Source organism: Staurois parvus, unplaced genomic scaffold (assembly GCF_062004578.1).
Source record: "Staurois parvus isolate SC_StPar_1 unplaced genomic scaffold, SC_StPar_1.0 ptg000264l, whole genome shotgun sequence".
Classification (NCBI taxonomy): Eukaryota; Metazoa; Chordata; class Amphibia; order Anura; family Ranidae; genus Staurois; species Staurois parvus.
In genome coordinates this window covers 7,773,219-7,797,292 of record NW_028318060.1, presented here as the reverse complement: position 1 = coordinate 7,797,292, position 24,074 = coordinate 7,773,219, and the positions used below count along the sequence as shown (strand labels likewise).

At 39.8% G+C, this 24,074-nt stretch overlaps 1 protein-coding gene across 24 annotated transcripts in view; it reads right to left on the bottom strand.

The window, feature by feature from the left end:
• Positions 1-24,074, bottom strand: part of RIMS1 (regulating synaptic membrane exocytosis 1) — a 438,679-nt gene that overhangs the window by 128,403 nt on the left and 286,202 nt on the right. For 18 of the 24 annotated variants that reach the window (XM_089681373.1, XM_089681347.1, XM_089681349.1 and 15 more), the window contains one exon: positions 2,199-2,311. The exons of the other annotated variants lie outside the window; for them this stretch is intronic. In XM_089681373.1, coding sequence (XP_089537499.1) covers positions 2,199-2,311 — 113 coding nt within the window. The remainder of the gene's footprint in view (positions 1-2,198; positions 2,312-24,074) is intronic. 24 annotated transcript variants of the gene reach the window in all.

Below are 24,074 nucleotides of genomic sequence, written 5' to 3'. Positions count from 1 at the left end.
ACAGGAAGGTAATATAAAGACAGAGTGATGTACTAATATTAAATGTATTTTAAAATACTTAACTGGATAAAATAATTAACTTCTGTTTCTGTGTGGGATTTGATTCATAGAGTATACCCTAATTTAGCAGACTTGAATCAGAAAGGTGCAGGGAGCCCCGTTTTTCAAGTATCTATGTGTAGCTTTAGAAAAATATAAAGAAATCATTTAAGGTGCATTTAGCCGTTTTGTTCCTTGTGAACAATGAATTTAACCTCAGAACAAGAGCTGAATGCAATGGCTTCACAATAAAGCAGAGAAAGGACAACAACAAAGAGAGATAAAGAGAAAATCTTAAAGTGCAAGTTTCTCTGTGCATAGGAGACTGGCAATCTATTTTTCACAGACTGCCATGAATTTTTTATCCAAAAGGACTTTCATTTACTTACTGCACATCAAAAAGGGTTTTCAATTTTCCATGAACACTAAAGATATTGTGGCTGATTTACAACAGACTGTTCATTTTAGGAAGCTGTGCTTTGTACTTTTCCCCATAGCTTAGTGAATGTGGTAAAATTTCACTTTGCAAAAAAATACCCAGTTTTGTGCAAGAAAAATATAAAAAAAATGTTTTCGTGCAAATCATTGGATGATGGAATGTCATCTCATTCACTATGTTTTGGGAAAATTCCCTTGCAATAACTGATTTGTCTTTACAAAAATTAACCCTAGTATTATGCTTGCCTCTAACAGGCTGTTCATAAATCTAGACTGACAGTAATCTGCAAATAGAAAACAGACTTGGGCAATTTAATATTCATTTTATATTTTTGCACGTTGTTGTTTTATATATTTGCACTTTATTGTTAATAACTGAGATTTTTGGGTCATGTATTATATTTAGATTATTTTTAATTTAATTGCCATTTTCCCATTATTTAATAGCACAACACGAATTATTTGATTTGTTCTATGGAGAGGATATCCTCTTTGGTGTTTGCTGCTTTTTTAGTTTAGTTTATTTTCTTTTTACACAAATTGCGCAGTTTACATTTTTTTATTATCTGTAACTTTAATATTCAGTCAGCATAAGCAATATATTGTCCTGTGAGATTGAAAAAGTTAATTCTATGCCTTCTATCATAGTCAAACAAGGTATACCAAAGTTTTAGACTGAGATGTTTGAAACAGTTTGCTCACTCTTGATCAGTACACCTAGAACCACAGCTGAAACAGTAGGCAGGCTGCAACCCTACTCTGCCAGATCAGTTCTAGATGTATGGAACCAGAGTGGCTTAACTGTAAGAACATCAGATACTACAACATATACAACAAAACTGTGCTGGAGCACAAACCATGATACTGGCAGGCAGAGCCACAGTCTGGAACCTTTCAATATATACTAGAATCACATGTTACTTGCAAGTCAACAACGAGATGAGTGAGTAACTATATGTCATCTTTGTCAGCCCTAACACTCTAGATCAAAGCATATGTTGGCTATGCACAAATACAGCAACTAATGTTGAGTATAAACTATGACAGAAAGGTTCAGATGGCTTCTAACTACTTATAGGAACAAAATCTGTGGAAGCTTAACACCTGAAGCAGGTGACATATGTGCTTATCATTGTAGAATTATGTAAGCCTCATCCCTTTTTTCATGATTACCACAGCTTGAATGTGGGGAAAGTGTAGAAACTAGTATGGACACGGTGAAACAATAGGAGGGCATTATTGATACAACTGCCCAATAATGCTTTATTGAGGGGAGAAAAAAAACAAGTTAAGGCATTTATGACTGAAATTGTACCATGCATATGAGTAGTTAGCAAATTTAGATAACAGTTATCACAAATGTTTAGTTATGAAAATCTAACAGTCATCATATCCAATATTACAACTTATAAACAAACATACACTAGAACTTTCAAACTGGGTTATTCAACACAACACTGCAAAGAGTAACATGAGTGTGTGAAGTAACCTAAATTTTGCTCACCGACCAATCAGTTCACAGTTTACTGTAGCCAGACTAGTTAAGATATTGTTTCAGATTGGTTGTTACAAGCTACTACAGCATAGAAAATAAAAGTGTGTGTTGCCCACAACAATCAGAAAGCAGCTGTTTTCTATTTTCTTTCCTCCAGTTTATGCACTAGCTCTTTTGACTAGAACTATAAAACATGACTATAAAACATACAAAGTATCGTACTTACCTTAGAATATTGCTCTCGCTCCAATTCTTGACTAGAACTAGACCCAGCTGTTTGCTTATACCGCTGAACTTTTAATTTGATTTGTCTTGCTCGTTCTTCCACTAATAAATTTGCTGAAAAATACAGGTACAACTTATTTAAAAAGAAAAAAAACTTCTATTTTACATTTACATATGTGTTCTACTTATCTTTAATGTTTCTTTCTTGAACTACTTAAGCACCATGAATTTGTATCTTACACATATTATCTTTAGTGTAATTGTGTATTTGGATTAGAGAAAATTTTCTTGTATTCCTCTCACCAAATTCAGCAAAACGTTGATGAAATTACACAGCAGCATTTGTTAATAACCAATGCAGTATTTTAATTGTTTTTGATAGAAACAGGCAATATATTTATTTACAAATATAATGACAAAATAAATGAATATATTTTTATGTGGACATTTACAAAGAACTTGTGTCCACTGTCCAGCAATATTTTCCTTTTCCAAGCACAAAAATAATTTCAAGCATCATTTACATGGCAAGGTTGTATACACAGCCAGCTCTAAAAGACCTGGATGTCTAGCATCTGGATTCATTTCCAGGAAGATAATCAGGACACGAGTAAACAAGCAGAGGACAACTGTTCTTTTAATGCATTATGTAAGCATTTATATTAGTATGTTCTTCACTGGATTTCAATGGAGAATTCAAGCATTGCTTCTTTGGAAATGTGTGCAACAAACTTATCCAAAAGTGGAAATGAGTTTTAGGTAACATCTGTTTACATGGCAGACCTATAAGTATTTGTCATTCTAAGTTGGTTTCCAAACAACCGTACTGGTCTACAAACTCATAGGCTGTGCTGTTTTGGCCATCCAGGCTTCATATGGACAGTGATGTGTTGCATTTATCAGTCACACACGTGATTGTGTATGAATGTGTCAGCACAAAAAAAAGCCAGTTTTTCTTCATAGCCACTAAGCAAATTGAAACTTGTTCTTTTAAAATGATGGTTGAAATCTGTCAGAATTTTGATTGGTATTTGTCGGGTAATGAAAAGAGTTCTTAGTGTTGACACTTTGATTAATTAGGTCTATGGCTAAATACAACACTGGCTAAATATATGGATTTCAAATGAAGTAGAAGTTGTGCTCCAGGAAATTAAACAACATTGTCAGTATAACTGATGTCCAAATGGTAACATCTCCTTACCAGTCTTGACAAACTATAACAACGAAATCAACAGCAGTTGAACATGAAGAAAAAAATATATATATTGGCTTACAAAATAAGGCCTACTCACACCCATGCATTTTCAAGACTTTTACCAATTAGGTAAGCACATTAAAACTCACTCAAATTTAAAAATGAGGCAGTTTATACATCAGAATTGATGATACAGAGTGGTCAACATGGCACTCCCAAACATATCATCCCTACATCGCCGTTTGGGATTGCCGTTTGGGATTCCACTTAAAGGGCCCCTGCAGTGAGTGTCCTAAAAGCCTTTTGGCCCCTTGGGGTCTGGTCGCAGAGGTGAGGAGGCAATTTAGCCGGTGTAGGATTCAACAATCATTTACCTATCCATGTTGTGTTTTTTTAATGCGTTTTTGTTGGACGATTTGCACATGGACTTTATGTCGTATTTACAATTTTTTTTGTTACGTTATTTATTTTTTCATTGTGTTATTGTATTTTACGGTGCACAGTAATACATTCATTTGGTTTCACTGTGCGTTTATATCACCATTTTCTGTTTTATACTAGTTGCACTCTATATATGTTTGCCATATTTATTTATGGTATTTATATGGTCACTTATTAGTCGTTTTATGTCACATGGCCTTTTGATGCACATTGTGGTATGACTCTTTAGTCGCATGGTCACAATTTTTGGCCTCACTGTGCGTTGTTATTGTCATTCTTCTGTGATAAGTGGCTTGTCCACTTTTAATATTAAGCACTTCATTTTGTATTTTTCACATTTTGCTCCACTTTCTCATTAGTTGTATTCACGTTATTTCATTTATGTTGTGACGGACTCATATGTGCCACTATTACTGTGATTTAGTTAATATTTTGTCTGTTACACCTTTGGGTCCTCATTTTGGACCTTTTATTTCACCTTTGCCTTCACTACCATATTCCTTCCATTTACGGATTATGTTATGGTGTATTATCTATTGTTTTCTCATCTCATTATTTGTTTTGGAATGTCTGTGGCATTATTGCGATTAGCGCAACATCAATTTTCTGTTTGTTGTCTGTGGGAATTGGTGCCTATTCAACCAAAAGAGCATTTGTGAAGTCAAGTGCTGGTGTTAGACTGGAAGAACTGGCATGCGACTGGCATTCCAAAGGTGTTTGAATAAGTGAAGGTCACAGTTCTGTACAGAAGAATATACTCCAGCTATGTGCTTGATTTTATGTACGCTAACAATGGGTGAGGCTGAGACACTAACACTTTGTCCAGAGACTTTGGCCATATAGTGTATACATTGAAATGTGTACCGTCCAGTCAAATGTTGCTTTTTATGAGCAGAACAATGAAAGAGAAATTTTGTCAGATTGTTATTGGGTGTCTAAAAAATGCACATTGCTTAAACATAAGTGTATTTATAGAAATCATCAATGAGATATTATGTTCTCAAATGAGCATTTTGTAGCACAGAAAGAACATTTATAGGGAAAAAAACACTTCCAACCTGATGGGTTTATAACATTTTTAGTAGTTCACTTTTTTATAGACAGCAAGAAAATTCAGAAGGGCTTTCTGCATGTTGATTTCCTTGTTTTTCATTGAATGAGGTTGTCCTACTAATATTGTCATCATACCCAATTCCAGCAACATCACTAGATAAACACGATTACAAAAAGTTTTACATAAAAAAACCAGCACCAATAATGGACTGAAACTTTTTAAAAGAAAAGTATGGGTTTGTGCTTTTTATTAAAAATCATACTTACCTAGGTGGATGCAGCATTCATCCGATGCTGTATCTGTCTCCCTCTGGCTCTAAGGGTGAAAACTGAGTAAATCAGACACCACTGCCGCTCTGAGCAGAGAGCGATGACTGTCAGTCACCGCTGTCTGCTCTGCCCCTCCAGCACTCCAGGTTACCTCAGGCCCTCAGCAGCTCGCTGAGAGGTTCAGCCAGATGCTGGTCCAGATATCTGGGTGGATGCCGACAACCCCAAGCCATGGCACTTTATGTTTACATTTTAAAATCTATATTTTTTGCTAGAAAATGTCTTAGAACCCCCAAGCATTATATATATTTTTAAAACAGAGGCCCTAGAGCAGGGGTCTCCAAGCTTTTTAAACAAAGGGACAGTGTACCGTCCTTAAGACTTAAGAGGGGCCACACTGTGACCATCGGGAGTAGAAAATGTCCCAGCATTAGTTAGAATAAACAATGTCCCATCCTTGGTGTCATTGGGAGGAATTGTGCCCCATCCTTGGTGTCATTGGGATGAATTGTGCCCCATCATTGGTGTCATTGGTAGGAATAGTGTCCCATCATTGGTGTGATTGGGAGGAATTGTTCCCCATCATTGTTGTCATTGGGCCCCACTATTGTTGTCATTGGGAGGAACTGTGCCCCATTGTTGGCGTCATTGGGAGGAACTGTGCCCCATTGTTGATACAATTGGGAGGAACTATGCCCCATCATTGGTTTCTTTGGGAGGAACTGTGCCCCATTATTGGTGTTGGTGAATGAAATAGTGCCCCAATGGCCAGGCAAAAGCAAGCAAAGGGCCACATCCAGCACCCGAGCCGCAGTTTGGAGACCACTGCCCTAGAGAATAAATTGGTGGGTTTTTTTTTATATCACATGGTATTTGCACAGAGGTTTCTCACAAAATTTTTGAGAACAAAAAACCTTTTTGAATTTTATAGCAAAAAAACACAATACATAACCCAATTTTTTTGGAAAATACAAAAGATGTTGTTACGCCGAGTAAAGAGATACCATACATGTCGTGCTTTAAAAAAATGCACGCCCATGCAATGGTGACAAACAAGATCAATTTTACTATTCATAAGTGATGCTTTAAAGTCTGCCCCCAGTATGGACCGGCAGAGTGACATCAGCCGACAGTGAACTTAAGCCTGCTGTCAGCTGAAAATTAGTAACAGGAGTACAGAATGAACTGCACTCATGTGATCCACAGGATCCAAATGAGCTTTGGTTGTACTTCTCCTTTAAAGCAACCCTGTCATAAAATAAAAAAGCACTATAGAAGTACATAGTAAAAGTAAACTCTCAATACATACTCTTTGAACTGCCAGAACACTGATCCATTGAGTTGAAATCTTCTGTTAAAGTCTTTAAAAAAAAGGAATTTTGACTTACCTGTAAACTCCATATCTTGGAGTACAGTACATGACACAGGCAACTTATACACCATGGGACATGAATAGAAAGGGTGGGCAACAACTAGGCAAACGGAACTGTGCCAACAAGCCCAAAAACAAAGGGTGTCAAAAACCCAAGTTCAGAGTGTTGCTGCATAAGCTCCTGTAGTCAACTTCCTGATCCACCATACTATGGTAGATGTTGAAGCAGGGTGTCCCTTGTGAAGTCCCGAGGAAAGAAAAAACATGGAGTCTGTATGTCTAATGGAAGCAGTAGCTTTCAAGTATACTCTAAAGGCTCTGACTACCTACATCCAGGCAATGTAGAGATACTTCCTTTTGAAGCTTAGGAGCAGGGCACAAGGATGGTAGAACATCCACACTGAGATGGAATGCTGAAACCTTTGGAAGAAAGGATAGTCTTGGGCATAAGACAACCTTATCTTTGTGAACTATGAGGAAAGGCTCTTTACAGGAAAGGGCTGCTAGTTCAGGGACATGTCTGACAGACATAATGGCTACCTAAAAAGGTTATATACCCGATAAGTTTAATGGGTGGTTTCTGCAGGGCAAAAAGAAACAAATGAAAGGCGATGAAAGCAAGGGGGACCTAATACACAAAATACCTTGAATAAACCTTTTCGCAAGGGAGTGGAAAGCCAAAGGTCTTTGGAAAAGAAGGTATAAAGACAATATCTTCCATTTTAAGGTGCTAAGAAGGTCAAGACCTGTTTGCAGGAAGGCCAGAACACGAGGAACAGAATAGTCTCTAGGATGGAACTGACTGCGCTTACACCAGGCAAAGTAAGATTTCCAGGTACAGTAACAAATCCTACTGGCCTTTCTTGCTTTAAGCAAGGTATAAATTACAGATTGTGAAGCAGGGTGGAATAGAGGCGCATTGTAAAAATAGATCTGGCCTGTTGGAAAGAGGGTATGTCTGTGAACCAGGCTCTTCCAGGCCGGTTTGGGGCAAGCAGAATAACCAATTTTTCTTTTGATCTATTTTGTCTATTTAGCATTCTAACCCTAACAATTACTGCTAACTCTAATGATTACTGCTAATTCCAACCCACAACTGTCATACCTTCCTATTGGCAGAAAAACAAAATGAGAAACGCATCAAAAATGAAAGTTTAAAAATGCACTGCAAAACGCACTTGAAAACCACATCAATCACAAAACACATAGGTGTGAACCTAGCCTAAAATAGCCAAAAACACTCACAATTGTTGGTGCACTAAGCACTAAGTGCACTACAGAGACAGTCAGAAATGTTCAATCTACTGCGGGGCCAATCTCGGGCACTGCCAGTGTTACTTTCTGGATGTGACTCCTCCTGTAATGTATCTGCACACACAGGCTCCTTGTGCAATCTCTCACCTAGCCCTCTGCCTGCAGCTACTCTAGAACTCACTCTCTGCAACAGCGTAATCCTGACAGGGTCATGTTGGTTATTCATTGTTCTAATTTACTTAGCTGCAGCTTGGCATACAGAAATTGCTACAAGAGCTGGATGCTGCGTTGGGCCTGCTAGGTTGGATCACTTTTAAGAGCATCTCAAATTTCCTATGAGTAGAATCTTTGAAAGATGGAATATCTTCAATAAGTACAGTGATATGTTTGTATAGGGCAGGTCTCTGTGCCCAAAGGGGCATGGCAGGACACAGGTTTTTGCAGAGAGAGACAATGAGCCTTTCAATGTTCGCAAGCGTATTACGTAAAAAGATAAATCTTCTGCAGCTTCTTCCAATACTTCCTCAGCATTCTCTTCATTCCTTTCTGATTCAGTGTCTTCTAGGACTAGCATATGAGAGTCTGACTCCAGTTGAGAAACAGTAAGAGAAACATGTATTGCAATATGTGTGAACTGAAAATCCCTATTTTTTATTGCAAAATTTGCTGGAAATAGCGGTATGCAGAGGGATCATCTAGAATTTCTCATGTTAACATGTCGTTACACCACTTTAGCACCTGATAGATAAATGTATGTATAAGCTATTGATATTTGAGCATAGGTACAGTATATCCTGTATCCGTTGCTTTGCAGGTCAGTAGCCGGACCAAAATGTAGCAGCTCTTCCCCACTTTGTGTCTGTTCACCCCATGTTGGCATTGTGTCCGTACCAGCATTTGCAATGGCAGAGAAGAGCAGGACTGGCCATAAGGGATTACTTTGGCACAGTTGGCCAACTTAAACATGTATTGCAATATGTGTGTGAACTAAAAATCCCTATTTTTTATTGCAAAGTGTGCTGGAAAGGGTATATAGCAGTGTGCAGGGGGTTCATCCAGAATTTCTAGTGTTAACATGTTGTTACACCCCTTTAGCACCTGTTAAATAAATGCGTGTATAAGCTATTGTTGCCTCTTGTTATGAATTGACTCCCTTTCACCTGGTCTCCTCCAAAGCTACAAGTGAGAGTATTCCCTTGTGGGGGTACTCATGGAATAGAGTGGGAGAGAGGGTACGCATGTCAAAAGGAGTATGCAGTAACCGAGGTGTAGACCGTCCTGCAGCAAATCCTCGTGCTGAAAGAGGGGGGAGCACATGAGTATCTTATCAGTGTTCTAGATGGAAGTATGCAACCATGGGTTTCATTTGACATCTGGTCATCCACCTGAGACTGAGCTCTGAGTGGTTGAATTGTAGCACCAAGTTTAAAAGATTTGCACAATGAAGTGAATACATTCCAAACATAGCTGTGTCAGAGATACATGGTAATCCTGTCCATGACACTGGTTTGTATATAAAGTCTAGGCTTCACTTGTCATAGTGGGCAAACCAGTGAGGGGTCTACAGGCACTGGGTTCAGTAGCGACATACCACAGCCCTAGACCCGCTGCTAACTCAACGCATTGCACCAAGTGCCAAGGTGAGCACTCCACACAGGATCCAGTGCCAAAAGCAACATTACAAGCCATCTCCACAGCGTGGGGTTCGGGTATGGTTCCCAAGGTTTTAGCAAGCATGCACCAATACAGATACACTGCTCCTGTGTAGGCAGTAGAAGACAGTGAGAGCTGATTGAGTTGGCTTACAGGGAAAGTACCCCAAAAGAGCATATCCTGAAAAGCTCGCCGGTGTCCAGTGATCTAAGATATGAGCCTATGGTGTATGATTAATTTGCTGATGTCCTGTACTGTACAATTAAGATAACAACAGTTGTGAGAGTGTTGATCCCCTGGGTCCCTCACAGTTCTCACTGGCTCCTCTCTCTGACTTCCATACAATACAAAAGATAGCAGTGACATGGAGGTCTCCAAAAGACCGCAGTGAGAGGTACAGGGAACCCAGCAGATCAACACTTCCAGAAGTGGTGGTTTCCCTATGGACTTCAGAAAACTATTTCTACAGAATGGGGTGATGTCCTGGGGATGGGGCAGAGGGAGAAGTAAGTAGTGAGACTCTTCTTTCACATGTGCACTTCATTGGGGCTTTTTTATGACAGGGTTGCTTTAAAGTAGAACTATGGTCAAACTATGAAATCACACGCCTGATGTACACTGCCCATACCATAAGACTGTGCTCTATGCTTTTCTTAGTACCCCCTGAAATATTTTTAAAAAACAGTTGATCCTGCCAGTAGAAGCATTAAATGGCACTCCCTTTGTTACAGTGACAAAGCTCCTGTTTCTGCAGTGAAATCTCTGTCGACCTTGCTGCTACTCCAGCTGCTTTGATGTTGACCCAGTTTAATAGCTCTATCAGTCACTATACAAGCCTAGCTCTACTCACAGCTCCACTCGCATATTTTTATATTGCACGTACATTGTTCTGTCTGTAAGAAATTAGGGAAATTATGCAGAAGTCCTGCTTTGTCCCTCTCAACTCTTCTAGCACTGTCTAGAATGGTGCATGAGAGGTCTAGCTTCCCAAAATTAAAAAAACAAAAACAAAAAAACATTTCTTTTAAGACACTGAAATGACAGCTTTCTTTGAAACTGCTTGTTTACCACACTGAAAAAAAAGGTTAGACTCCATTTTTCACTCCATAAATTTCCATTTTTGCAGTCAAATTTGAGAAAACCCCACTATACATTTGTTATTTGTTCCCATTTACAAAGTATACATACAAGAAAAAAATCCCACAACTTAGATGTTTCTTAGGAGAACTAAGTACAATGTTTCAGTGCTGGATAAAGATCTTCTATAACTGTAAGCTGCAATTTTTAAGTTACACTATTTAAATGACAACATGTAACAAATATAAAGTACATGTTGGCTGCAAAAGTGGAAATACACTTTAAGGCTCCATGCACATTAGCGATTTTTTAAGCTCCTAAAGGCTACAAATATTTTTTTTCTGCTCCCAGAAGCTAGTGTTTTCCTATGTGTCCATGCACACTATTTTAGGCTAGTAGCGTTTTTCAAGGTTCAGCGTTTTGTAGAGTTTTTCGGAGTGTTTTTCCAGCAAAAAAATGCTAAACACTCCTAAATGTTCCTAAACGCTACTAAACCACGAACAGCTTTTTTCTAGGTTTTTTTTCCTACATGTATATAAAAATTCTAATAAAACATTAATGCGCCTAAACACTTCTAAACACCACTAAAATGCTACTAAGACACTATTACCAGCGCTTTTTATCCAGAGTTTATCCCAGCATTTTTTCATCTTAAAAAATTGCTAGAATGTATGGAGCCTATAGGAACTTTAACCACAACCCGCCTGACCTATAGCAATTTGGCGGCCAGGTGGGACTTTCATCATTCCGGATGGACATCATATGACATCCTCTGGGAACAAACCATGCTTGTCCCAGGAGTAAGTGGTTATGGCTGCAACCATGATCCTGGTATAATTTATTTTTAAGCCAGTAATCGGCTTTCAGGTAAAAGTGATCCAAGTGGCTCTGCAGTGGCCTGATCACTTTTATAGGACTCAGAAGGGGCCACCCCTCCTGGCACCACTGATTTTGCGCTTTCCTATTGCACTAGACCACTGTAAGAGGTTAGGCCAGCTGCATCCAGAGGAAATCAAGCAACATCCATTCCTCAATCTCCTCTGTGACAAATGAAGCCAAAAGAGATTAAAATTTAGTCACGTCTGGCTTTGGTGATGTGTTTGAGCCACTCTCCATAAAGAGTACCTGTCACTGTCAAAGCAGTAAATAGTAGCAATAAATAGTAATAACGTTGAATGAAAAAAAAAAATAAAGAAATGTTTTAAAAATTAAAATAAAATAAATGAAAAAAAAATTAAAGTACCCCATTTTCCCTGTGCTAATATGAAAAAGCAAGTGCGCACCTTGGTCTGGCATGCATATAAGTGTTTGCACCATAGATGTGAGGTATTGCCACGAATGTTAGAGTGACAGCAATTATTCAAGCAACAAAGTTCATATTTAACTTTAAACCATAACCCTGTAAAGGCCTTTAAAGAATCATGTATGGATAATTTTAAGTACCACAGTTTGTTGCCATTTCACAGGCATAATCATTTTTAAATCTTGACACGTTTGGTATCTATTTACTTGGCACAACATTATCTTTCATATTTTACCAAAACATTTGGGGTTTTTGTGTGCACTAAAATTAATTTAAGTGTATTTTTTCCTGATTTGCTTCTGATAAACAGCTGCGCAAATATCATGTGACATACAAAATGTAATCAGCCACAATTTTATTCTCAAGGGACTTTGCTTTCAGAAAATATTTGATGTTTGGGGATTCTAAGTAATTCTTCAGAAAAAAACGCAGATTTTAACATGTATGTGAGAAATTTCAATATTGCCCCAGATGGCATGTGATTACTAAGATCTAATGGCAAAACATGGAGAAGTATGAAAGATTTTTTAAAGATCCTACCTTTTTAGCTCTGTATTCTGCTAGAGAAGTAAGCTATGCAAGCTGCAAATTGCTGTAGAAGGCACAGCTACAACAGTGACAGCTGCAGTATTCCCGATCAAGTGCCAAGTGGCTGCCCTTCTGTATACTAACCAAAGTGGTCACTCGCTTGGTACTACCGCCATTATTTCAAATAGTATAAGATGTTCTTTAATTGGATGAAGTGGACAACTGGAGAAGTGGCACCACAAAGTATTTTATGTGCTAGAAACACAATATGAAGGGACAGCAAATCCCCTCTTAGACCACTGAAAACACAGGTGCCCTGATTAACATATTTACCCTCAGCCCCCGTTCCTTAATAACTAACATTTTGGATTCTTCATCACTTTAGGTTCCAATGAGAAATGGAACAGCAATAGAACAGTGCGAAAGTTTCTAACTATTTTATGGTTTCAGGTTTATAAAATACTTTAAATCAGTTACTAAAAACTGCCAAAATAGGACTGCTGATAGTGCAGGGTTGGTATCTCTACCGTGCTTGCCTGCTGCAGCTAATTAGTCCAGTTATGCAAATCTGAGGCTCACTGACACTAATCATTACCATTCTGATCCTCATGTATAATGGACATACATATACTGAAATACATATTTTTTTTAAATGAGCCATTTGGCTGAAAGAATTGTATTTTTCATTCATTTATATCCCTCAATAGGCAATTCGGTTAAAAAATAATTGTTTTCATAAAAAATAAACAGTCAGTCCTGGAAAAATTTGAGTCAATGTCAAGCAAATCATTCTACTTGCTGTTGTTGTTGTGTTGCACAATCCTTTTCAAGCAAAATATCAGGTCTGTGATGGATTGTTTATCCATCACTATGGATAGCCATGCTTCCTGAAAGGTGTCATTGTTCAAATAGGAGCAACCTGTAGTTATTGATAGCTTCATGCTTTTACATACTAAAGCAAGCCATAGATGATGCAATTTTCTTTCCTGCAACCATGGGTTAGAGGAAAGAAAATTACTCACTTTCCCATCAACACAGTAAATGTTGATTGGTAACCTCTCCAGCAGCGCTATTGTGTTTTCCAGGCAGGGAGCCTTCCCTGCCAGCAGAACACAAATGATTATTGCTAGCGGCTATAGCCACAGGCAGTAATTGCATTTAACAAATTTGACAGGCTGGTTGTACAGAAGTTGATTGTTGGGTCAACTTCAGTAGTACATCCAGCCTGCCCATAGATGGATTGAATCTCTGTCGGTCCCTGCTGAGCTGGAAAGATTTGATCCACCTATGGCCGGCTTAAGTCTCCTGGGTCTTTTAACATAGATATAGATATATATATATATATATATATATATATATATATATATACACACACACACACAGTATCTTCCGGAAGTAAGTACACCCCTCACGTTGTTGTAAATATTTTATTATATCTTTTCATGTGACAACACTGAAGAAGTGACACTTTGCTACAATGTAAAGTAGTGAGTGTACAGCTTGCATAACAGTGTAAATTTGCTGTCCCCTCAAAATAACTCAGCACACAGCCATTAATGTCTAAACTGCTGGCAACAAAAGTGGGTACACCCCTAAGTGAAAATGTCCAAATTGGGCCCAAAGTGTGGCCACCATTATTTTCCAGCACTGCCTTAACCCTCTTGGGCATGGAGTTGACCAGAGCTTCACATGTTGCCACTGGAGTCCTCTTCTACTCCTCCAGACCCTGCGCTCCTCCATCTTCCATTTCAGGATGCCCCACAGATGCTCAATAGGGTTTAGGTCTGGAGACATGCTTGGCCAGTCTATCACCTTTACCTTTAGCTTCTTTAGCAAGGCATTGGTCATCTTGGAGGTGTGTTTGGGGTCGTTATTATGTTGGAATACTGCTTTGCAGCTCAGGTTCCACAGGGAGTGGATTGTATCTGCTTCAGTATGTCACAGTACATGTTGGCATTCATGGTTACCTCAATGAACTGTAGCTCCCCAGTGCCGGCAGCACTCATGCAGCCCCAGACCATGACATTCCCACCACCATGCTTGACTGTAGGCAAGACACACTTGTCTTTGTACTCCCTCACCTGGTTGCCGCCACACACACTTGAGACCACCTGAACCAAATAAGTTTATCTTGGTCTCATCAGACCACAGGACATGGACAACCATGCAGACCAATTTGATGCAGTGTGCGGCGTATGGTCTGAGTACTGAGAGGCTGACCCCCCACCCCTTCAACCTCTGCAGAAATGCTGGCAGCCCTCATACGTCTATTTCCCAGACAACCTCTGGATATGATGCTCAGCACAAGCACTCAACTTCTTTGGTCGACCATGGTGAGGCCTGTTCTGAGTGGAACCTGTCCTGTTAAACCAAATTTAACACACCTGCTCCACATTCACACCTGAGACCTTGTAACACTAGCGATTCACATGACACCGGGGAGGGAAAATGGCTATTTGGACCCAATTTGGACATTTTCACTTAGGGGTGTACTCACTTTTGTTGTCAGAGGTTTAGACATTAATGGCTGTGTGTTGACTTATTTTGAGGGGACAGCAAATTTACACTGTTATACAAGCTGTACACTCACTACTTTACATTGCAGCAAAGTGTCATTTCTACAGTGTTGTCACATGAAAAGATCGAATAAAATATTTACAAAAATGTGAGGGGTGGACTCACTTCTGTGAGATACTGTATCTAGGAATAATCTTTTTGTAGGATCAATGTTCGTTACGTGGATGCTTTAACTTTAATGGCTATTGTTAACTTTACACATGTGCAGTATTGTACAAAAGCACAGCAGTATGTGTACTATAAGAAATTGGAATTTATTTTTAATATAAAAGACCTACTTGAGAGAGCACTGCAGTAAACACCACAAAAAACATACTTGGCATCATATTATCAGCACCAAGTGTCTCTGTATTTAAAAGAACAATGAATACAAAGCAACAATCTACAAATCTCAGCTCCTTAGGGTATGCCCCTAACTGTTGATAGAGAGTGGGGATCACTACTCACATTGGGCCTGATTTACTAAACAATATGTACATACCCTGTGCCTCACAAAAGATGCTATACAATACAGTTGTGCTTCTACAGCATTTACCATGCGCAAGTGATGCTCATAAAGACAAATAAAAAAGACAGCCAAAATATGGCTAATTACATAAAAAAATTTGGTTTTCTAAGTGGTGCAAACTCCAGTGTAGGAACATAAATTAGCTAAGTAATGGTATACCTAAAACAAAAATAGAATGTTTAAGTTTGTGGGGCTGTTAGCCTTTTAACATTTTATTAGGGAATGGTATGAGATTAAGAACCTAACTGCAGTGCATGCTTAGCAGGGATGTCACAGTGCGCATGCACATATCCGCACATTTTAGCCATGATAAGCATGCATGCATGATTTCAAACTATGCTGCTTGCTAATGAATGACAAGTGTCCATGTGTCGCTGCTTTATTTGCTCCTAGAGTGTGTCACTTTGAGAGCTTTTTGGGAGCTATTCCTTTGGCACATACGTTAGTGAGCAATCATGGGGCTTGTCCAATTATTTTTTTAACCACTTGCCTACTAGGCACTTATACCTCCTTCCTGCCCAGCCCAATTTTCAGCTTTCAGTGCTGTCGCATGTTGAGCGACAATTGTGCGGTCATGCAACACTGCACCCATAAGAAATTTTTATAAATTTTTTCACACAAATAGAGCTTTCTATTGGTGGTATGTACTCACTGCTGGGTGTTTTATTTTTTTGCGCTATAAACAAAAAAAGACCAAAATATTGAAAAGAGAAAATTTTCTTTGTTTCTATTATAAAATTTTGCAAACAGGTAATTTTTCTCCTTCACTGATGTGCGTCGATGAGGCAGAACTGATAAGCAGCACTGATCAGCACTGATAAGCGGCACTAATATGCAACAATGGTGGGCACTGATAGGCAGCACTGACAGGCAGCATGGATAGGCTGTACTGATGAGCTGGCACTGATATGCAACAATGATGAGCACTGATGGGCGGTATTGACTGATGGCACTGACTGGTGGCACTGATGGGTAGCACTGCTGGACAGCACTGATGGGTTGCACTGCTGGGCACAGGTGGGTAGCACTGCTGGGCACAGATGGGCAGCACTGGTGGGTGGCACTGCTGGGCACTGATCATCAGTGCCTTGATGATTGGTGCCGATCCCTCCTCTGACAATTGGCGGTTATCGGCAGTACTTTCCTCACGCTGTGACAGCGTGAGGAATGTACAGCCAATAACCGACAACTGCATTTACCAGTGATCTGCTGTGTCATTGGACACGGCTGATCACGTGGTAAAAGGCCGCTGTGATTGGCCTTTTGCCACATCACGTGATCAGCTGTGTTGTCAGCTGCGCGCCCCCTGGGGTGCGTTCTGGGAGGATGTCATATGATACCCTCCCACAACTGGCCGGCAGCAGTGAAGCCAACATTAGACAATCTGCGGTCGGCAAGTGGTTAAACAGAATATTAATACACACAAGCATGATATATTTCACAAAAACAAAGTCAGAGTTCAATGCACAACGTACATTGAGATTCAAAGTACGCCTAGAACATACAGGGGAACATATACTAAATTTGGAGCACTCAGAATCTGGTGTAGTTGTGCATGGTAGCCAACCAGCTTCTAACTTCAGTTTGTTCAATTAAGATTTGACAATAAAACGTAGAAGCTGAATGGTTTCTATGCAGGGCTTCACCAAATTTTGCACTCTACAGTTTTAGTAAATCTCCCTCACAGTGTACACTTTATCAGATCAGGTAAAAGATCGTGTTTCCATGTGTGAAGCTCTGGGCACTCTTGTGAACATGAAAGAGAAGTGTGCCAAATGTCCTCTTAGTGATTTCTCTCTGTTCTCATACATTTCCTTTTAATAAATTAGGCCCACTGTCTGAGACAGGCTTAAAGTCTATTCAAACCCAAAGTGTAATATTTTTCTTTTTTTCAGTTTTTCTCCTTCATTTTAACCTCTCCATTCCAACCTCTAACACACTTCCTGTGCTAGGCTGACAATGCTCACTCACCATACTATACCCAGTGCTGCCAATAAGGGGGTACCACAGGTCCTCCTGTACAGGGCATGGGTGCAATCAGTTCAACTGGGGGGCCTGGGCACTTGACAAGCAGGAGGGATGGCTGTACTGCTTTATTGGCAGTCCTGGTTGTACACAAGTGATCCCTCTGTGGCTCCCTATGCACTGAATTTGGCTTCTCCTTCTCTCCCTCCCACTGGCTTCTGCCACTGCAGGGGAGCCACAGTGGGATCAGACTTTGAGGATAGTTCCTCCCTGCCCTGGTCTCCCACAGTATATATCCCCCCCTGCTCCCCCATAGCATTGCAGGCTTACCCCCATTCCCTCCCGCCAACTTCAGTTGCTTCTGGGGAGATAGAATTTAAAAGAGATCCCCCAGATCACCTTCCCTGCAGCACTGCTAGTGAGATTCCCCTCCTCTCTCTTCTGCCAGCTGCAGCTGGGACCAAGGGGAATTCCCCTAGGTCTTCACTGAAACATAGCAAACTGCTGTTTACTATGCTGCAATTTGGGAATGAACAGGGGTCTCTGTATAGAGTGACTCCTGTTCATTCATCTGCAGCACAGCTGAGGCTACAGAGAAAAGACTGAGGATCCCCTTTGTCCCCAGTCCTTTTCCCTGTCTCAAAAGTCTGTTTAAACATCCTAATATTTCACCAAAGCCTCCCAAACAGGGCTGCTAAAAATTGTAAAAACATAAAAAAAACTACTACAAAACTCCCCCATATACTGCCCCGTGACCTGTCTCCAACAACTTGTATTCATCCCTGACACACTTACCTCACTACATGCAGAACTAAGCCCTGTCTGCTTCAAACTGGCATACTGATGACACATGAAGTCTTAAATACATAGTCATGCTCATGAGTGATTATGGCCTAAAGCAAAATATCTGCAAGACTTCACCCTGTATAAATCTGCTCTCCTAAGTAATAAATCCTCACTTTGTACTTTACAAACAGATCTATTTCACCACTCTCATTAACACCTTCTCTTCCAGTCCTCATTAATGTATCTCTGTTTTTACCTCTTTACTTAATACCCCACTACTTCCATACACTAATTCATTCTCTAATTCATTCACTGCCCCAGACAATCATTTCAACAAGGTATATGCACTTCCTGACGAGACCTCAATTGTCCAGATATCTCTTCCACTTAGGATATAATGTCTACCACCACATTTAATACTTTCTGATTCTTCTACTACAGGAGGCTGCCAAAGCTCCTCTTGGACACTCACCTCAACTAACTGCCCCCTGAACCCCTTTCCCCCACAACTACTCCAGTAACCCTTCCACTCTATTCTATTTTCTTTATCTCACATCTTCAATCTCTCCCTCTCTACTGGAAGCATCCCCCTTCTCTCTTAAACATACACTAGTTACCCCCATACTTTAAAAGCTGTCACTGGACCCCACCAGTCTGATAAAATTGAGATCCATCTCTTTGCTCCCATTTATCTATAACCTAGAATGCCTGATTTTGCTATGCTCTACATAAACTGTCCTACTAAGGCTCACTAACAACCTAACTGTCAAAACCATTGGCCACAACCCCATACCAATACTATTAGACCTAACGCCTGCCTTTGATACAGTTGGCCATCTGCACCTACTAAAAAAACTTTACTTCCTTGACCTCCAAAAATCTGCTCTTTCCTGCTTCTCTTCCTAACTATCTGCTCTCCTTTAGATAGGTAGGATGAGAATTTCATCTCCTACTCCATACAATTCTGTATTTTCAACAAACTTTGAGCATTTAAATTACTAGAAAAAACCATTTAATGCATTGTTAGAGTCAGACAGGGATTTGACAGGGAAAGAGTGCCTTTTCAGGTGTAGGGCTCACCGGAGTCAGGTAGATGTAAACCCAAAAAAAGGAATCAGGCTAGGCAGGTAGTGATCCCTTACCAGGAGACCAACTTTTGCAGGAGCAGCGTGTGTGTAACACTAGGAGAATGTCTGTCCTAGCCCCAAACAGAGGCATTTTGACCAGGCCTTAACCTGGACCCAAAGACTGAATCTATGCTGAAGCAGACTGATAAACTTTGTTGTCCAAATAGCCAACTATTTTGCTATGCATTTTAAATAGCCAACCAACCAAATAGCTGTATTGTGGTTTGTATTCTGTGTGATGCTGAAACTGCTGCAAGAGAAAACCTAATGTAAAGGTGTTTGCTGTTAAACAAAGGTGGGTGGAAAGCGCTTAAACTGCAAGTTGGTGAATGGACAGCTTCCATAAAGCTAATTTGAAGTCGAATCTTCTTAGTATATAAAAAAATTAAATTGAACACATGGCTACAATAGAGTCAGTGTTGTCTTTCAAGAATTAATTATACAAAGATGCTGAGTTGCCTTCACACTAAAATGAAGCATGTGAGCTGTGTGAATACGACCTTGCAGTAGTGAAAACCTGTGCTAAACAATGAGCTCCTTGAAGGTTTAAAAAATTGAAAGCATCCTAATAAAACATTAAGACTTTATTCAGTATTCAAGGAAACAAATCTTGATTTAACCTTTCTTTGAAACTGTGGCAGGAACTCTTACACCACCAATCAGAATCTGGTCCAGAAAGATTAAATGCTGAAGGCAAGGTCACCAAATTGTTTACCATTATTGCTCTTTTTAAGGACTTACAAAGACATACAGAAAGTACATTTTGCATTAAGACATGGGGGTAGATTTACTAAACACAAATAAGCTGTGCACTTTTTATTGCAATTGGCATAAGTGAAGGTGGTGAAATTTCACTTTGCAAAGAATACACAAGGAAAATAAAAAAAAACATAATTTTTGGATGATTGAAGTAAGCAGAGCTTCAATTCATTCAGTAAGCTCTGGAGAAAATGATCTTGCAAAATTAACAATCTCTTTTAGTAAATCAACCCCTTGGTGATAGCATCATAACTAGTCCACTAAACAGGTCAGGTTACAACAATGGCTCTTGACTTTGTCTGATTATGTATTTTTTATATTTAATCATGTCCAGATACAGTCAAGAGCTCACTTAATTCACACAGGTATACCTATGCCACAGCGGCTATTTGCTTAAAAGTTACAATGTTACTGAATATGTCATTATATCTTTTTTAGTCAAACATAGTTTTATTGTGACTTGATAAGGTGCCACAAAATTGACTTACAAAAATAAAAGCTTATTAAACAAATAGTGTAAAAGTTCACATATTGCAGCTTGGATATGTAAAATGGATGTTATTTTGGTTTTAACAAATATGCTATTTCAGCTTGAGAATGAAGATTGGAACTGGTGACAGTGTCTACCAGTGACTTATTGGACAGCAAAATATCAGAGACTGGTGGAATACAGCCCCAGAAGAAAAGGTATATGTAACTAAAGCCAGCCAATAAACTGGTCTTTTGCAACCACATCCTTAGGACCATGCCATGTTGCAAGCAACCTAAAATTCCAGTTTACGTTTGTTAGATCAGTAGAGAAGAATAAACAATCTTGGGTAGCTTTCCAGCTCACCAGATCCTTCAAAGTGAAGCAAATTCTCACTGTGCTTTGCTGTGACCATTCATGTTTCACAAATGTTGACACTGAAGTGCAATGGTTGGATTAATCAAAGCATCTCTTTCTGCATTAGACTAATGCATGTACCCAGTGTTTTAGAGCCGTATGCCATCTTGAATTAATTTATCCTGAATTCAACTCAATTTTGGATAGAAACGGGATCATGTGACTATTCTAACATGTTTTAAATTTAATGTCCTCATAGGTAATTCAAGTATTGCAGACAGGCAGCACTCAAAGGAGTTTCTTCAAGTAAACTTGTATTGGATTGCCAAATACAACTATTTTTGTATTGCTTTTACATTGCTGATGTTATATAATGAATGTGTACATTGTGACCATAGAACTCCTTTAAAGTGTTACTAAACCCAGGACCTTGCATTCACTATATTTGGTCTCCCACAGTACACACTACAGTTGCAAGAAAAAGTATGTGAACCCCTTGGGATTACGTGGAGTTTTGCATGAATTGGGCATAAAATGTGCTCTGAACGTCATCTAAGTCACAACAATAGAAGAACACAGTCTGCTGAACATAATACTACACAAACATTAGATGTTGCCATGGTTTCATTGCACATAACATGTAAACATTCACAGTGCAGGGAGGAAAAAGTATGTGAACCTTTGGACTTAATAACTGGTTGACCCTTCTTTGGCAGCAATAACCTCAACCAAACGTTTCCTGTAGTTGCAGATCAGACCTGCACAACGATCTGGAGTAATTCTGGACCACTCCTCTTCACAAAACTATTTCAGTGTAGCAATATTCTTGGGATGTCTGGTGTGAATCGCTCTCTTAAGGTCATGCCACAGCATTTCAATCGGGTTGAGGTCAGGACTCTGACTGGGCCACTCCAGAAGGCGTATTCTGTGCTGTTGTAGCCATTGTTTTGCCGAATTACTTGTATGCTTTGGGTCATTGTCCTGTTGCATCACCCATCCTCTGCGGAGCTTCAGTTGGCGGACAGATGGTCCTACGTTTTCCTGCAAAATGTCTTGATAAACTCTATAATTCATTTTCCCATCAATGACAACAATCTGTCCAGGCCCTGAGGCAGCAAAGCAGACCCAAACCATGATGCTCCCTCCGCCATGTTTTACAGTGGGGATGAGGTTTTGATGTTGGTGTGCTGTGCCTTTTTTTCTCCACACATAGTGTTGTGTGTTCTTCCCAAACAACTTAATCTTGGTTTCATCTGTCCACAGTATATTTTGCCAGTAGTGCTGTGGAACATCCAGGTGCTCTTTTGCAAACTTCAAACGTGCTGCAATATTCTTTTTGGACAGCAATGGCTTCCTCAGTGGTGTCCTCCAATGTACTCCATTCTTGTTTAATGTTTTCCTTATTGTAGATGTGTCAACAAAAATGTTAGCATGTGCCAGAGATTTCTGTAGGTCTTTAGCTGACACTCTGGGATTCTTCTTTACCTCATGCAGCATTCTGCGCTGTGCTCTTGCAGTCATTTTTACAGGACGACCATGCCTAGGGAGAGTAGCAACAGTGCTAAACTTTCTCCATTTGTAGACAGTCTGTCTTACCGTGGACACATGAACATCAAGGCTTTTGGAGATACTTTTGTAATGCTTTCCAGCTTCATGGAAGTCAACAATTCTTGATCGTAGGTCTTCTGAGAGCTCTTTTCTGCGAGGCATGGTTCACATCAGACAGTGCTTCTTGAAACCAGTAAACCCAAAACAGGTGTGTGTTTTTTAAGGACAGGACAGCTGTCAGCAACACATCCAATATCATCACACTGATTGGAGTCAAGCTTGGCTCACTCCTGGCTCCAATTAGCTCTGGGAGAAGTCATTAAGCTAGGGCCTCACATACTTTTTCCTCCCTGCACTGTGAATGTTTACATGTTATGTGCAATTAAACCATGGCAACATCTAATGTTTGTGTAGTATTATGTTCAGCAGACTGTGTTCTTCTATTGTTGTGACTTAGATGACGTTCAGAGTACATTTTATGCCCAATTCATGCAAAACTCCATGTAATCCCAAGGGATTCGCATACTTTTTCTTGCAACTGTAGATGTGGCACACTTTAAAATCTCTTGTAAAAGTATTTTTTATTATATGCAAAAGTAAACACAATATTATTGATATATTTGATAATTACTGGGTTCAGTAAATTAGTGATAAGTGGAATGTTATTTAAAGTTGCCAACAATATTTGGAACTTGCATTCTTTCTCATAGAAGAAAATGTTCTGACCTGACCAGAGTACAGATGTCAGGTTTTTAGTATTTGATTTTTTGAAACATTGAGCTGTGGAGGTAAAAAGTGCAAACAGACTGTTACGCTGCACCTGGGCTGCCGGTCAGAAGAAACACAATGGCAGTTATGCTGAACGGGCTCAGCCAGCCTGTGTACAAGAGCTCTTACACCATCAACTAAAGCAACACCTAAACTTCACAATAACCTGCTGCTGGATCTAATAGTATTTGCTCAAACTAAGAGACAAATATTAACAGGAAATTGAATGAAATGTATACTTAAAGTGATCGTAAAGGGACATTTTTTAAATTAATGAACATGGAAGGATATGTACTAAAACTGGAGCACCCAGAATCTGGTGCAGATGTGCATGGTAGCCAATCAGCTTTTAAATTCAGCTTGTTCAATTACGCTCTAACAACAGAACCTTGAAGTTTTTATGGAGAGCTGCACCAGATTTTGTAAACTCCAGTTTTAGTAAGTTCCCTCATGGGATACTTACTTGCTCTGTGCAATGGTTTTGCACACAGCAGCCCCAATCCGCCTCTTCTCGGGTCTCCAGCCAGCTATCCTGCCCCCTCCCCACTCTGAGTGCTATGGGGGATGAGTGAGTGCTCCCCCCTCCTGAACCATACCAGGAAACATGCCCTCAACATGGACGGGGGGGTGCTTTGGGGCAGGGCCCCTCCCAAAGTACCATAGCACCCCTTGTCCCAATGTTGATGAGGACAGGGCCTCTTCCCCACAACCCTGGCTGGTGGTTGTGGGAGTCTGCGGACAGGGGGCTTATTGGAATCTGGAAGCCCCCTTTAACAAGGGGCCGCCAGATACCCCCATGTGAATGAGTATGCAGCACATGGTACCGCTACTCATTCACAAAAAAAAAGTGTAGTTTAAAATTAGAGG